General features: G+C 45.1%; 1 protein-coding gene across 1 annotated transcript in view; it reads left to right on the top strand.

Moving 5' to 3' along the window:
• Positions 1-14,304, top strand: part of myo15b (myosin XVB) — a 520,694-nt gene that overhangs the window by 44,616 nt on the left and 461,774 nt on the right. The window contains exons 11-13 of the mRNA XM_078226038.1: positions 6,010-6,113; positions 13,365-13,428; positions 13,543-13,656. Coding sequence (XP_078082164.1) covers positions 6,010-6,113; positions 13,365-13,428; positions 13,543-13,656 — 282 coding nt within the window. The remainder of the gene's footprint in view (positions 1-6,009; positions 6,114-13,364; positions 13,429-13,542; positions 13,657-14,304) is intronic.

Here is a 14,304-nt window from a genome sequence, read left to right on the forward strand (position 1 = left end):
CCTATCATAATCCTTAACAACTATGTTTCTTTTTCATTGGCCGGTTCCTCTTTTTCCATTGACCTTTGTGGTGGCGGGAATGGGATCAATGCTGTTTAGATATCCCTATTGACTCATTGTTACCCTGGATTTACTTTGTCAGATATCAAGACTGAGATATCAAAAAGCAGTAAGAAGTTTAACAACACCAGGTTAAAGTCCAACAGGTTTATTTGGTAGCAAAAGCCACACAAGCTTTCGGAGCTCTAAGCCCCTTCTTCAGGTGAGTGGGAATTCTGTTCACAAACAGAGCATATAAAGACACAGACTCAATTTACATGAATAATGGTTGGAATGCGAATACTTACAACTAATCAAGTCTTTAAGAAACAAAACAATGTGAGTGGAGAGAGCATCAAGATAGGCTAAAAAGATGTGTATTGTCTCCAGACAAGACAGCCAGTGAAACTCTGCAGGTCCACGCAACTGTGGGGGTTACAAATAGTGTGACATGAACCCAATATCCCGGTTGAGGCCGTCCTCGTGTGTGCGGAACTTGGCTATCAGTTTCTGCTCAGCGACTCTGCGCTGTCGTGTGTCGCGAAGGCCGCCTTGGAGAACGCTTACCCGAATATCAGAGGCCGAATGCCCGTGACCGCTGAAGTGGGCATTCGGCCTCTGATATTCGGGTAAGCGTTCTCCAAGGCGGCCTTCGCGACACACGACAGCGCAGAGTCGCTGAGCAGAAACTGATAGCCAAGTTCCGCACACACGAGGACGGCCTCAACCGGGATATTGGGTTCATGTCACACTATTTGTAACCCCCACAGTTGCGTGGACCTGCAGAGTTTCACTGGCTGTCTTGTCTGGAGACAATACTCATCTTTTTAGCCTGTCTTGATGCTCTCTCCACTCACATTGTTTTGTTTCTTAAAGACTTGATTAGTTGTAAGTATTCGCATTCCAACCATTATTCATGTAAATTGAGTCTGTGTCTTTATATGCTCTGTTTGTGAACAGAATTCCCACTCACCTGAAGAAGGGGCTTGCAGCTCCGAAAGCTTGTGTGGCTTTTGCTACCAAATAAACCTGTTGGACTTTAACCTGGTGTTGTTAAACTTCTTACTGTGTTTACCCCAGTCCAACGCTGGCATCTCCACATCATATCAAAAAGCACCAGCTGCTTGACTCCCTACTTTAAAATCTGTCTTCAGCCTCTCAATTATCCTTTTCAAACTCTTCTGAGCCACCCCATAGGAGATCATCAACATGCATCATGAAAATTCCAGCTAATTTTCCTTCAAGCTTCCAATAGAACATTGCTGAATCTGCTTTTAATAGGACCAGCCAGCACAGATCATCAGAGAAATACCAAACCCTTGATGCATCACTTAATCCATATACGCATTGTTTAATGTCCACAGTTATCCCTGTGTATTACCTGCTTCTCTGGACACTGCAGAAATGCTGCTTTAATATCTATTGATTTACATACCCAATTATTAGATGTTAGAATGGCAAAAAACAATTTCAGTGTCACTTTTCCTGCTGTGGGTGATTCGACCTTAATGACTCTCCCCTCCAAGTGGTCCTCATACCCATGGGCTACCAATCTGGCTTTTGCTTTATATGTCCCATCTTGCAAAACTTACTCTGTGCAAACCCACTGATGGGGCAAAGCAGGCTGCCCTTCGTCTGGTATCTCGGTGTACACCCCAAACCCTTTCCAACTGTCCAGCTCTCTTTATTTGGCCTCTCTTATCTCCACAAGCTCTATTTTGTTGGTAGCTACCAAAACTTCCTTATCATGGGGACTTCTACACTGATATTATCATCGGTTTGATTCCTAGCCTTCCTTGTTAAACTCCGGCCTCTACTGCAGTGTCTGTTCCTGTCAGGGCTGCTACTCAGACCGCTGTTCTCTGTTGATACAACTTTGGTCACAGATTTGTGACTTTTTTCTGGGTCCACGAGTGCTCACTGTCTCATCCTCAGGACTTAGATCTCACTTTTTTTGCTTCCATCTGTCCACCCCATTTTCCCAATCTATAGTTTTTACTTTTTGCCCTCGCTCTTGAATGTTGAGCCAGTGTTTGTACTTTCCGGAGGCTTTTCCTGATTATTGTGGCATCCCTCCACTCGCTTGATCCTTCAGGTATATATGATACTTTGGGTTACAGCTTCATCCCCTGCCTCACTGTTACTTTGGGTGATCATCAGATTTCTTCTCATCTATTGTTGACTGATCCTCATAATAGCTCAGCGTATGTACATGCGAGGTACAAGGTGCCTCCAGCACTTCTGCATCCTGCTCAGATGCTCCAAATTCATACCCAATTCCCATTCTTCTCAAAGAGTGGGCTTGCACTGTTTGGTTACCACCTTTCCATCTGTCCCTATCACTTTCCTGGGCCCTTTCCGCTCTTTTAGGCCGTCTCTTTTATAGTAGACTCTATCCCCTTTCTTAAAGTATATCCCCGATGGTCTTATGCGATGCCTTAGGGCTCTTCTTATCCGTTCTGAAACCTCAGCCTTAATGAAGGCCTTTCTCCCTGCATGCATAGCGTTTAAGCATGCAGAAAACATGGAGCTAATGCTTGTTCCTTCTAATACCGGAGGAGCTCTGTTAATACTGACCGCAACTTTGGATTCCTCCCATATACCAACTGGTATGGACTAAAGCCCTCCACCATCCAAAGAATCTTTTGCATGCACAGTCCATGCTAATCCAATCTGCAATTTACAGCCGGTTGATCCGCCAAAGTTTTATGCAACATGTCATCTATAACTGTGATTCCTTTCCCAGGGACCATTGCTGAATGGGCTCTCTGCTGCAGTGTGCATTATTACAATATTTAAATTTTCACACATACTTTGAAACTCATCATTTGCAAATTCGCCCCCATTGTCTGTCAAAAATTTAGATAATGTCTCCAATCCTGTTCCAATCCAGTGGGTCATGATTTTATCCATAATCGTCTTTTTATCTTTGCTGTAAATTACCGTGGATATGCTAAACCGAGTGGCCATGTCCACGAAGTTCAATAAATTGACGCCTTTGTCCTTGTCCCATATCTTTAGATCCATCGCCACTCCATCAAAGAAATCGCGTGCTAATGGTAGAGTCACGACTGGATGCAAGGGTGTCTTCAATATTTTATGCAAATTTCACACTGGGCTGATATTTGCTCTGAGATCATTATAATCCTTTGTCCAGCACACCTGCATCCTGCCCTCAGCCTCTGGTGCTAGATGAGCAAACTACTTATGGAGTTTCAGAATAATCTTCTTTTTGTCCACCATGCTGTTGTCTGTTAGCGACACTAATGCTTCATGAATCCTTTGGTCCGATAATTTCGGTTCGCTTAAGGGAAGACAATAATGGCCAGATCTTGTAAAGTGTACATCCACAGTTTTCCCAAATACCACGGCTTTATCCTGTTTCAAATCGATGGTCATCTGAGCTTCCTTCATTGCGGACCTGCTTAATAACAAAGCTATATCACTGGAAACTACATCTGTACTTATGAATAAAATGATTCCCGCAATCCTACAGAGAAGTACCACTCTCTGGAAGATGTTAAAGTGTTGTCATCTCCTAATCTAAAGCAGGTGAAACTATTATGTTCTTTCACTTTCTTTCGGCCTTTACGATCAAAAGACCCTAAATAACAATTTAGCCATCTTGGCGCAGACAGTGGACGTACGTCCACTATCCAAAACAGCACAATTGAAAGAGTCTATCATCAGGACACTCAACAGGGCTCAACGTTTCTGCCACTAAAACAATGCCTTCCTGGTCCTTACCCTCGCCACTATCGGTTTCCACGTATTGTGTGTCACATGTAGTTTCAAAGACATGGTTTCTTCTTTTTGGGCAGTTTACTACACAGTGGTATGGAAATCGCATTGAAAACAGTAATTCACAATCCCTCTAGCATTTCTTTGATTTAAACATCTTTTATTAGTTTCCCATGTGCATCTTCTTTCCCCATTATCAAATCGGTTATATCAAGTTTCAACACTAGGTCTGTTATTGGCGTAACTGTCTCTGTTTCAGGACCTTCGTGTACCATTTGATCTGACATGTGGCTGAGTCACCATTGACTCCTCCGTTCTGGGCGCTATGGCATTCTGGTCTGCATTGAACAAGGTGGCGGGGAAGGATTGTTTCCAAAAAAACTTTTTTAATAATGCTGACATTTGATCAAAGAGGGGCTTTGTTCCCCTTAATTGTATTCCAGTCATTACTAAAAGAGTATCCTTTTGCGAAAGACATGCACAGTTCAACAACTTAAAGGCCAATAGTACATCTAGAATCTCCAAATTAAATTTAATTAGCCTATTACTCTGATATACTCTTCCATGGACTGGGGTATCTTGTCTCCTAATCCTGTCAAACATCACCCATCCTTCATAATTCTCCAAGAACTCATCCCTTTGGTAAAACATATCTAAGTATTATATCAGGAGCTGTAGCCCTTCTTCTCTATTTCGGGGATCTGCCGTCCAATCGGAAAATACTTTGCTCCTTATCTTGCTCCTAATTGGAAGTGACAAAGCTAATGCCATACCTTGCGTTTTTTTTGGATATTGCAGTGACAAGTGTCCACATTTCCACCTCTGCCTTCCATTGCCAATATGGTTCAGCATCTGAAACAACAGGGGAACAATCTAATCCCACTGGTTTACTTCTGCCTTCTGTCATGGTTATAGCACTTCTTCAAAAGCAAACACCAATTTACGATGGGTTTACCTCTGATGTTGATCCACCAAAAGTTACTCTTCAGTTGTAGGCAATAAAATAAAACAAGACTTCCTCCAACTTATAAATCAAAGAAAAAAGTTTAGTAAAGAAACTTCATTAGTCCAACACTTAAAGCTTCACCCTGGGCCATTCCAAGCTCCCACAAACCCTAGCAGCTTCTTATTTATATTGAATCAGCTGACCACCACATCATTTAGTCATTGGTTACATAGTTTACTGGGTCAGCGGACCCTTACAGCATGTTACCATTGGTCACATTACAACAGATCCAATGTTATCATTGGTTACATTTGAACAACATGATGTAATCTCCAACTCTATAACCATCAGAGTTGGCAATGTGACTCACACCATAGAGCCATTCCATGGCCAAGCAGACAGAGCAGCCATAGCCACAGTCAGGGGTAGACTTCATCTCTGATATTGCTGTTGTTGGTCTTAGATGTGGTAGTCGTGGGTCTTTACTTACAGACAGTGCTGGGGCAATGTGGTTAACAAAGTCTATCTGTTATTGAACATTACACTAATTATATACAAGGTGAACTCAGCCAGAAGCACTTCATAGAACTGTGGTTAGAATTTTAAGGATGGTGAGTGAGCAGTGTGCGCCATCCTGAGAGTTGGCGCCTAACACACAGCTGCTGCCTCCCAAACCCCGCTGCCATTTAATGCTCACTTGAGATTTGATTGGCAGTGGGTGGGACTTCTGTCTGTCCTTGAAAGGAAGTCCCACCAATGAAAGCTGTCGGACAATCAGATCGGCTGAATGTTTTCAACCTGGCCAGGCACAGTGTTGCAGTGGCCAGAGCTGGTACTGCAGTGCTCTACCTGGAACTAATTCGCAGCACCGTTGGAAAGGTAAGTCCCAAGGGGTTCCAGGAACAGAGAGTAGGGGGTCCCCTGGGGGTGGTTTGGAATGGGAGTGTACAATTCTGCCCCTGTCTCTCCATGCTCTGTTATCATGTGGTCTTACAACCTTCATGTAGCCTATACATTTACAAATTTCATATTAACCCTTTATACTACATCCTGCAACATCTAATTGTTTACCAGAAATCATCACCAAAGACACCACTGTACAGTGCCCCAGCAGTCAACACTCTTAGCCAATTCACAGTTAAAGTACTAATTCAAATCATTTCTTGTTTGCAACAGCCAACAGCACGTTAGCCCTGTGCATGTTTCCGACATCTTCTGCATACATATTAATGTGGAATCAGAGAGCAGTAGATGTAAACTGACCTGTACTGTTCCTCCCACAGGTTGCTGAGGCCTTTCCCATCCTGGAAGCTTTTGGAAATGCTAAAACTGTTCTGAACAATAACTCCAGCAGGTTTGGGAAACTCCTGTGGATACATATCTGTCAGTAAGTAACAGATGATTGATCTGCTGCATTTCCCCCACATTTGCTGTTTTATTTTAGTTTTACATGAGATTATTTAATAATCTCTACGGTTAGTTTACACTATTGATGTGGGGATTGAATCACTGCCTTGGCCTGTGATCTCCAGTTTGTGTCTCATTCTCATTGGTATTCTGGGTTTTAGTTCTGGGATCATAGTGTCAGTTTTTCATCTCTTATGTACGTTGGCACCCAAGGGAGGGGATGGACGGTGGAAGGGGTGCGTTGGATAGGGAATGTCAACGACTGACCCATTTGCTAATTTACCCATTGATTGGGGTGAGGGATTTATGGATTCACAGGCTGGGTAAGACCTGTTTTTGCCTCCTTTTCTGCCTAGTACCTTATTAAACTGGGTTCTGCCCTACGCCTTGTGTCTAAAGTTGACCCACATGGACTTTTAGGAATGCATCCATTGTTCTGGTCGGTAGGTGAAAATCTATGAATAGAAGATGTGGACATCAGTTTAAACATAGGAAAATGGTTGTACATTGGGTTAGACGCTGACCTTTCACCCCCGGCACCTGGGTTCTAATATGATGACCATCTCTGTTTCCTGAAATAGAGACCAACAACTTGATTTGATTTGATTTATTATTGTCACATGTATTAACATACAGTGAAAAGTATTGTTTCTTGCACGCTATACAGACAAAGCATATCGTTCATAGAGAAGGAAATGAGAGAGTGCAGAATGTAGTGTTACAGTCATAGCTAGGATGTAGAGAAAGATCAACTTAATGCAAGGTAAGTCCATTCAAAAGTCTGACAGCAGCAGGGAAGAAGCTGTTCTTGAGTCGGTTGGTACGTGACCTCAGACTTTTGTATCTTTTTCCGACGGAAGAAGGTGGAAGAGAGAATGTCCGGGCTGCGTGGGGTCCTTAATTATGCTGGCTGCTTTGCCGAGGCAGTGGGAAGTGTAGACAGAGTCAATGGATGGGAGGCTAGTTTGCGTGATGGACTGGACTACATTCACGACCTTTTGTAGTTCCTTGCGGTCTTGGGCAGAGCAGGACCATACCAAGCTGTGATCCAACCAGAAAGAATGCTTTCTATGGTGTAAAAGTTGGTGAGAGTCGTAGCCGACATACCAAATTTGCTTAGTTTTCTGAGAAAGTAGAGGTGTTGGTGGGCTTTCTTAACTATAGTGTCGGCATGGGGGGACCAGGACAGGTTGTTGGTGATCTGGACACCTAAAAGCTTGAAGCTCTCGACCCTTTCTACTTCATCCCCATTGATGTAGACAGAGGCATGTTCCCCTTTACGCTTCCTGAAGTCGAAGACAAACTTCTTCGTTTTGTTGACATTGAGAGAGAAATTATTGTTGCCACACCAATTCACCAGATTCTCTATCTCATTCCTGTACTCTGTCTCGTCATTGTTTGAGATCCGACCCATTACAGTGGTGTTGTCAGCAAACTTGAAAATCAAATTGGAGGGGAATTTGGCCGCACAGTCATAGGTGTATAAGGAGTATAATAGGGGGCTGAGAACACAGCCTTGTGGGGCGCCGGTATTGAGGATGATCGTGAAGGAGGTGTTGTTGCCTATCCTTACTGATTGTGGTCTGTGAGTTAGGAAGTTCAGGATCCAGTTGCAGAGGGAAGTGCAAAGGCCCAGGCCATGGAGTTTGGAGATGAGTTTCCTGGGAATAATGGTGTTGAAGGCTGAGCTGTAGTCAATAAATAGGAGTCTGACGTAGGTGTCCTTGTTATCTAGGTGTTCCAGGGTTGAGTGCAGGACCAGGGAGATGGCGTCTGCTGTGGACCTGTTGTGGTGATAGGCAAACTGTAGTGGGTCCAGGTAGTCTGGGAGGCTAGAATTGCCATGACTAGCCTTTTGAAGCACTTCATAATGATGGATGTCAGAGCCACCGGCCGATAGTCATTAAGACACGTTGCTGGGTTTATCTTAGGTACCGAGATGATGGTTGTCTTCTTGAAGCAGATAGGAATCTCAGATTGTTGTAAAGAGAGGTTGAAGATGTCTGTGAATACTCCCGCCAGCTGATCTACGCAGGATCTGAGTGCTCGTCCGGGCCAGTCGCTTTCCGTGGGTTGACCTTCGAGAAAGCTGCTCTGACATCTGCAATAGTGACCCCAGATACAGGTTCATCCAGGGCGTAGAATGCCGGCGATTTTACATGCCTTCATCTTGAAGGCCTGTTATGTCTTGCAGACCTTGCCATAGTTGGCATGAGTTGGAGTGGCTAGCCTGGGACACTAGCTTGGTCTGGTACTGTCTTTTGGCATCTTTGATGGATCTCCTTAGATCATATCTGGATTTCTTGTATAGGTCAGTGTCACCTGACTTGAACGCCTCAGACCTGGCCTGATCAAAGAGATGGGTTTTAAGAAAGATTTTCAACAAGAAGAGAGAGTTAAAGCATGGAGAGGTATAGAGAGGGAATTCCAGAGCAAGGGGTATAATTGGCTGAAGGCACAATCACTAATGGTGAGATGTAGAGAGTGGGTGCACAAGAGGTGGAGGAACAGAAGGTTTGGGTGTAGGGGCTATAGAACTGTAAGAGATAATGGAGATAGAGAGCAGTGAGGACATGAAGGGCTTTAAAGGGCTTTAAAGACAAGGATAAAATTTCAGAGATGTTGAGGAACTACGATCCAAAATAAAATGAGCATAGGGTCTCTGAGAAGTGGGAATTTGCATTGGGTTCAGTTGCATTTGCAACTCCTGAGATAATGAATCTGGTCATGCCAAATGGCAGTAAGACCTGGACAACAAACAAGCTTGGTCTGATAAGCGGTAAGCAGCATACATACCACATTAAATGTCCAGACAATGGCCATCTCCAACAAAGGAGAACCTAATCATCTCTCCTTGGTGTTGAATGGCACTGTCAAATCTACTGCCATTAACATCCTGGGGGTCACCACTGAGCAGAAACTGAATAGGACCAGCCATATAAATACTGTGGCTACAAAAGCAGGTCAGAAGCTGGGAATTCTGCAGCAAGTAACTCACCTCCTAACTCCCCAGAGCCTGTCCACTATCTACAAGGCACAAGTCAGGAGTGTAATAGAATACACTTCACTTGTCTGGATGAGTGCAGCTCCAACAACACTCAAGAGGCTCGATAGTGAGAGAGCTTCACTCTGTATCTAGCCCCGCCCTGTACCTGTCCTGGGAGTGTTTGATGGGATGACCCTCCAGGGGTAAGCCACGAGGACCAGATCGCCTGCACTGAGACAGGCTCAGGGGTCCGGAAGGGAAAGAAGGGGTTTAGGAGAGCGATAGTGGTGGGGGGTGCGATGGTTAGAGGCACAGACTGGCGGTTCTGTGGGAGTGAACGAGAATCCAGGATGGTAGTCTGCCTCCCTGGTGCCAGGGTACTGGATGTCTCCGAGAGGGTAGGAAGCATATTAAAAAAAGAAGGTAGTCAAACGGACGTAATTATACACATTGGTGAAAATGATGTAGGTAGGAAGAGCAGGGGGGTCATACGAGAGAAATTCAGGGAGATGGGTGCTAGGCTAAAAAGTAAGGCCTCCAGGGTAGCAATCTCTGGACTGCTCCCGGTGTCTAGTGCAAGTGAGGCTAGGAACAAGGAGATTCTACAGTTGAACGCATGGCTAAAGGACTGGTGCAAGAGGGAGGGTTTTAAATTCATAGATAACTGAGAAGTCTTCAAGTCAGGATGGCAACTGTACAGAAAGGATGGATTACACCTTAACTGGAAGGGAGCAAATATCCTGGCTGGGAGTTTTGCTCGAGTGTTTCGGCAGGATTTAAACTAGTGTGGCAGGGGGGTGGGGAACAAAACAGTAGGTCAGTAAGTACTGAGGCTGGGGTTGAGCTGGGGGCCAGGGCAAGGCTAGCTAAGAAGAGGAGCACTCTGGAGGAGGATGACCTGAGTGAGCCTGGAGGTCTGGAGTGCATCTGCTTCAATGCGAGGAGCGTAACGGGTAAGACAGACGAATTTAGGGCCTTAATGCTTACGCGGAATTTGGATGTGGTTGCGGTGACGGAGACTTGGTTAAAAGAAGGACAGGACTGGCAGCTGAATATTCCGGGGTATAAGTGTTTTAGGCGAGATAGAGGAGGGGCTAAAAAAGGAGGGGGAGTAGTGATATTAGTTAGGGAGCATATTACCGCAGTGCAGAGGGTAGACAACTTAGAGGGGTCATGTACTGAGTCACTATGGGTGGAACTCAGAAACAGGAAGGGTGCAGTCACTATGCTGGGGGTGTACCACAGACCACCCAACAGCCCACGGGAAGTGGAGGAAAGGATATGTCAGGAGATTCTGGATAGGTGCAGAAAAAATAGGGTTGTTGTAGTGGGGGACTTTAACTTCCCTGGTATAGACTGGAAAGTGCTTAGAGCTGGGGGACCGGACGGGGAGGAATTTGTAAAATGCATACTGGAAGGTTCTTTGGAACAGTATGTCAATAGCCCGACTAGAGAGGGGGCTACACTGGACCTAGTTCTGGGAAATGAGCCCGGTCAGGTCGTCAAAGTTTCGGTAGGGGAACATGTGACAAATGGTGACCACAACTCTGCTAACTTTAGGATAGTAATGGACAAGGATGAGTGCTGTCCTACGGGCAGGGTGCTAAATTGGGGGAAGGCTAACTATAGCCGGATTAGGCAGGAATTGGTGGATGTTGATTGGGAGAGGATGTTCGAGGGTAAGTCCGCGTCTGGCATGTGGGAGTCTTTTAAGGAACAATTGATAAGGTTGCAGGATAGGCATGTGCCTGTAAAAAGGAAAGATAGGAAAGGTAGGATTCGAGAGCCGTGGATAACCAGGAAAATTGAGGATCTGATTAAAATGAAAAGGGAGGCATACGTTAAGTCCAGGCAACTGAAAACAGATGGAGCTCTGCAGGAATACAGAGAGAGTAGGAAAGAACTCAAACGGGGAGTTAGAAGGGCAAAAAGAGGTCACGAGATGTTCTTGGCAGGCAGGATTAAGGAGAATCCTAAGGCATTCTATTCATACGTTAGGAACAAAAGAGTTGTCAGGGAGAAAATCGGACCTCTCAGGGACAAAGGAGGGGAATTATGCTTAGAACCCAAGGGAATAGGGGAGATCCTAAATGAATACTTTGACCCATTAGAGAAAATCTCCATTACAAGGGAGGAAGTGTTAGGTTTTTTAGGGAACATTAAAACTGACAAAGCCCCAGGGCCTGATGGCATCTATCCTAGAATGCTCAGGGAGATGAGAGATGAAATTGCTGGGCCTCTGACGGAAATCTTTGTCGCTTCTTTGGACACAGGTGAGGTCCCTGAGGATTGGAGGATAGCGAATGTGGTCCCGTTGTTTAAGATGGGTAGCAGGGATAACCCGGGAAATTATAGACCGGTAAGCTTGACGTCCATGGTAGGGAAGTTGTTGGAGAGGATTCTTAGAGACAGGATGTATGTGCATTTAGAACGGAACAATCTCATTAGTGACAGACAGCATGGTTTTGTAAGAGGGAGGTCGTGCCTTACAAATTTGGTGGAGTTTTTTGAGGAAGTGACAAAAACGGTTGACGAAGGAAGGGCCGTGGATGTCGTCTATATGGATTTCAGTAAGGCATTTGACAAAGTCCCACATGGCAGGTTGGTTAAGAAGGTTAAGGCTCATGGGATACAAGGAGAAGTGGCTAGATGGGTGGAGAACTATGGCTTGGCCATAGGCGACAGAGCGTAGCGGTCGAAGGGTCTTTTTCCGGCTGGAGGTCTGTGACCAGTGGTGTTCCGCAGGGCTCTGTACTGGGACCTCTGCTATTTGTGATATATATAAATGATTTGGAAGAAGGTGTAACTGGTGTTATCAGCAAGTTTGCGGATGACACAAAGATGGCTGGACTTGCGGATAGCGATGAGCATTGTCGGGCAATACAGCAAGATATAGATAGGCTGGAAAATTGGGCGGAGAGGTGGCAGATGGAATTTAATCCAGATAAATGCGAAGTGATGCATTTTGGAAGAAATAATGTAGGGAGGAGTTATACAATAAATGGCAGAGCCATCAAGAGTATAGAAACACAGAGGGACCTAGGTGTGCAAGTCCACAAATCCTTGAAGGTGGCAACACAGGTGGAGAAGGTGGTGAAGAAGGCATATGGTATGCTTGCCTTTATAGGACGGGGTATAGAGTATAAAAGCTAGAGTCTGATGATGCAGCTGTATAGAACGCTGGTTAGGCCACATTCGGACGTGGCGGCGTTAGAGAGAGTGCAGAGAAGGTTTACCAGGATGTTGCCTGATATGGAGGGTCTTAGCTATGAGGAGAGATTGGGTAAACTGGGGTTGTTCTCCCTGGAAAGATGGAGAATGAGGGGAGATCTAATAGAGGTGTACAAGATTATGAAGGGGATAGATAGGGTGAACGGTGGGAAGCTTTTTCCCAGATCAGAAGTGACGATCACGAAGGGTCACGGGCTCAAGGTGAGAGGGGCGAAGTATAACTCAGATATGAGAGGGATGTTTTTTACACAGAGGGTGGTGGGGGCCTGGAATGCGCTGCCAAGTAGGGTGGTGGAGGCAGACACGCGGACATCGTTTAAGACTTACCTGGATAATCACATGAGCAGCCTGGGAATGGAGGGATACAAATGATTGGTCTAGTTGGACCAAGGAGCGGCACAGGCTTGGAGGGCCGAAGGGCCTGTTTCCTTTGCTGTGCTGTTCTTTGTTCTTTGACAGTGTAGAGGGAACTTTACTTTGTATCTAACCCTGTGCTGTACCTGTCCTGGGAGTGTTTGATGGGGACAGTGAAGAGAGAGCATTAGAACATAGAACATAGAACATTACAGCGCAGTACAGGCCCTTCGGCCCTCGATGTTGCGCCGACCAGTGGTACCAATCTAAAGCCCCTCTAATCTATACTATTCCAATATCATCCATATGTATCTAACCCCGTGCTGTACCTGTCCTGGGAGTGTTTGATGGGGACAGTGAAGAGAGAGCATTACTCTGTATCTAACCCTGTGCTGTACCTGTCCTGGGAGTGTTTGATGGGGACAGTGAAGAGAGAGCATTACTCTGTATCTAACCCCGTGCTGTACCTGTCCTGGGAGTGTTTGGTGCTAGGAGGTTTAAATGAGACATTCCTTTCAAAGTACCAATGTTGCATTCTACCAATGAGCACACTGACATTGTAATTGTCAATTCTGAACAATATTGGGAAAAGCTTTTTAATACAAGTGTCTGTGCAATCGTCACTGGTTGCAAACTGATCTGTTGTTTTCAATGCCTCAGGGGCCGAGTGGTTGGGACCTCCATCTCCCACTACCTGCTGGAAAAATCCAGGCTTGTCTTTCAGGTAAATGTATTTATGAGTATTCCCCTAGTGGCACTCTGAGTATGTGTGGATTTGTGACTGTATTGATTAATAAGTTTCTGGGAGTTAGTTACTGTTGGTTCTTTGATCTTTAAGGCACAAAATGAGCGTAATTACCACGTGTTTTATGAGCTGCTGGCTGGCTTGGATGAGGAACAGAAATGGAAGCTGAGCCTGCAGGAGCCAGAGACATACTTCTATCTGAACCAGGTGGGATTGTCCCTCTGCTCTCAGCTATCCGTGTACTGCAAAGATCAAACGTACAAGGCCAATGAGCACAGGAATAATGGGTGCAAGTTAGCAGATGGAAAGCAGAGGTTTGGATGGTCTTCTGCTAGAAAGCTCATCTATGGGCGCAGTCAGGAATTTTCACAGTAACTTCATAGCAATGCGAATGTAAGCCTGCTTGTGACACTAATAAATAAACTTTAAATTTAAACTTTAATTTCCCAAAAGGTTTCTGAGTGCCAAAACAGTGTGAAAACGGTAAGATCGTGCCCCATGTCTTTGTTATCTCCAGACTTGACCAAAATGGTTTCCTGACCAGTCTCGCACTCTACCCATTCAATTCACTTCATCGTTTCAAACACCTCAATCGGCCTGAGTTAGAATAAAATGTTCACGGACAAAGTGGATTGTCAGAAACTTTTCCCAGGGTGGAAGAGTCAATTACTCGGGAGCATAGGTTTAAGGTGTGAGGGGCAAGGTTTAAAGGAGATGTACGAAGCAAGTTTTTTACACAGAGGGTGGTGGGTGCCTGGAACTTGCTGTCGGGGGAAGTAGTTGAAGCAGATACGATAGTGACTTTTAAGGGGTGTCTTGACAAGTACATGAATAGGATGGGAGTGGAGGGAAAAG

This window comes from Mustelus asterias, chromosome 12 (genome assembly GCF_964213995.1).
Source record: "Mustelus asterias chromosome 12, sMusAst1.hap1.1, whole genome shotgun sequence".
Lineage (NCBI taxonomy): Eukaryota > Metazoa > Chordata > Chondrichthyes > Carcharhiniformes > Triakidae > Mustelus > Mustelus asterias.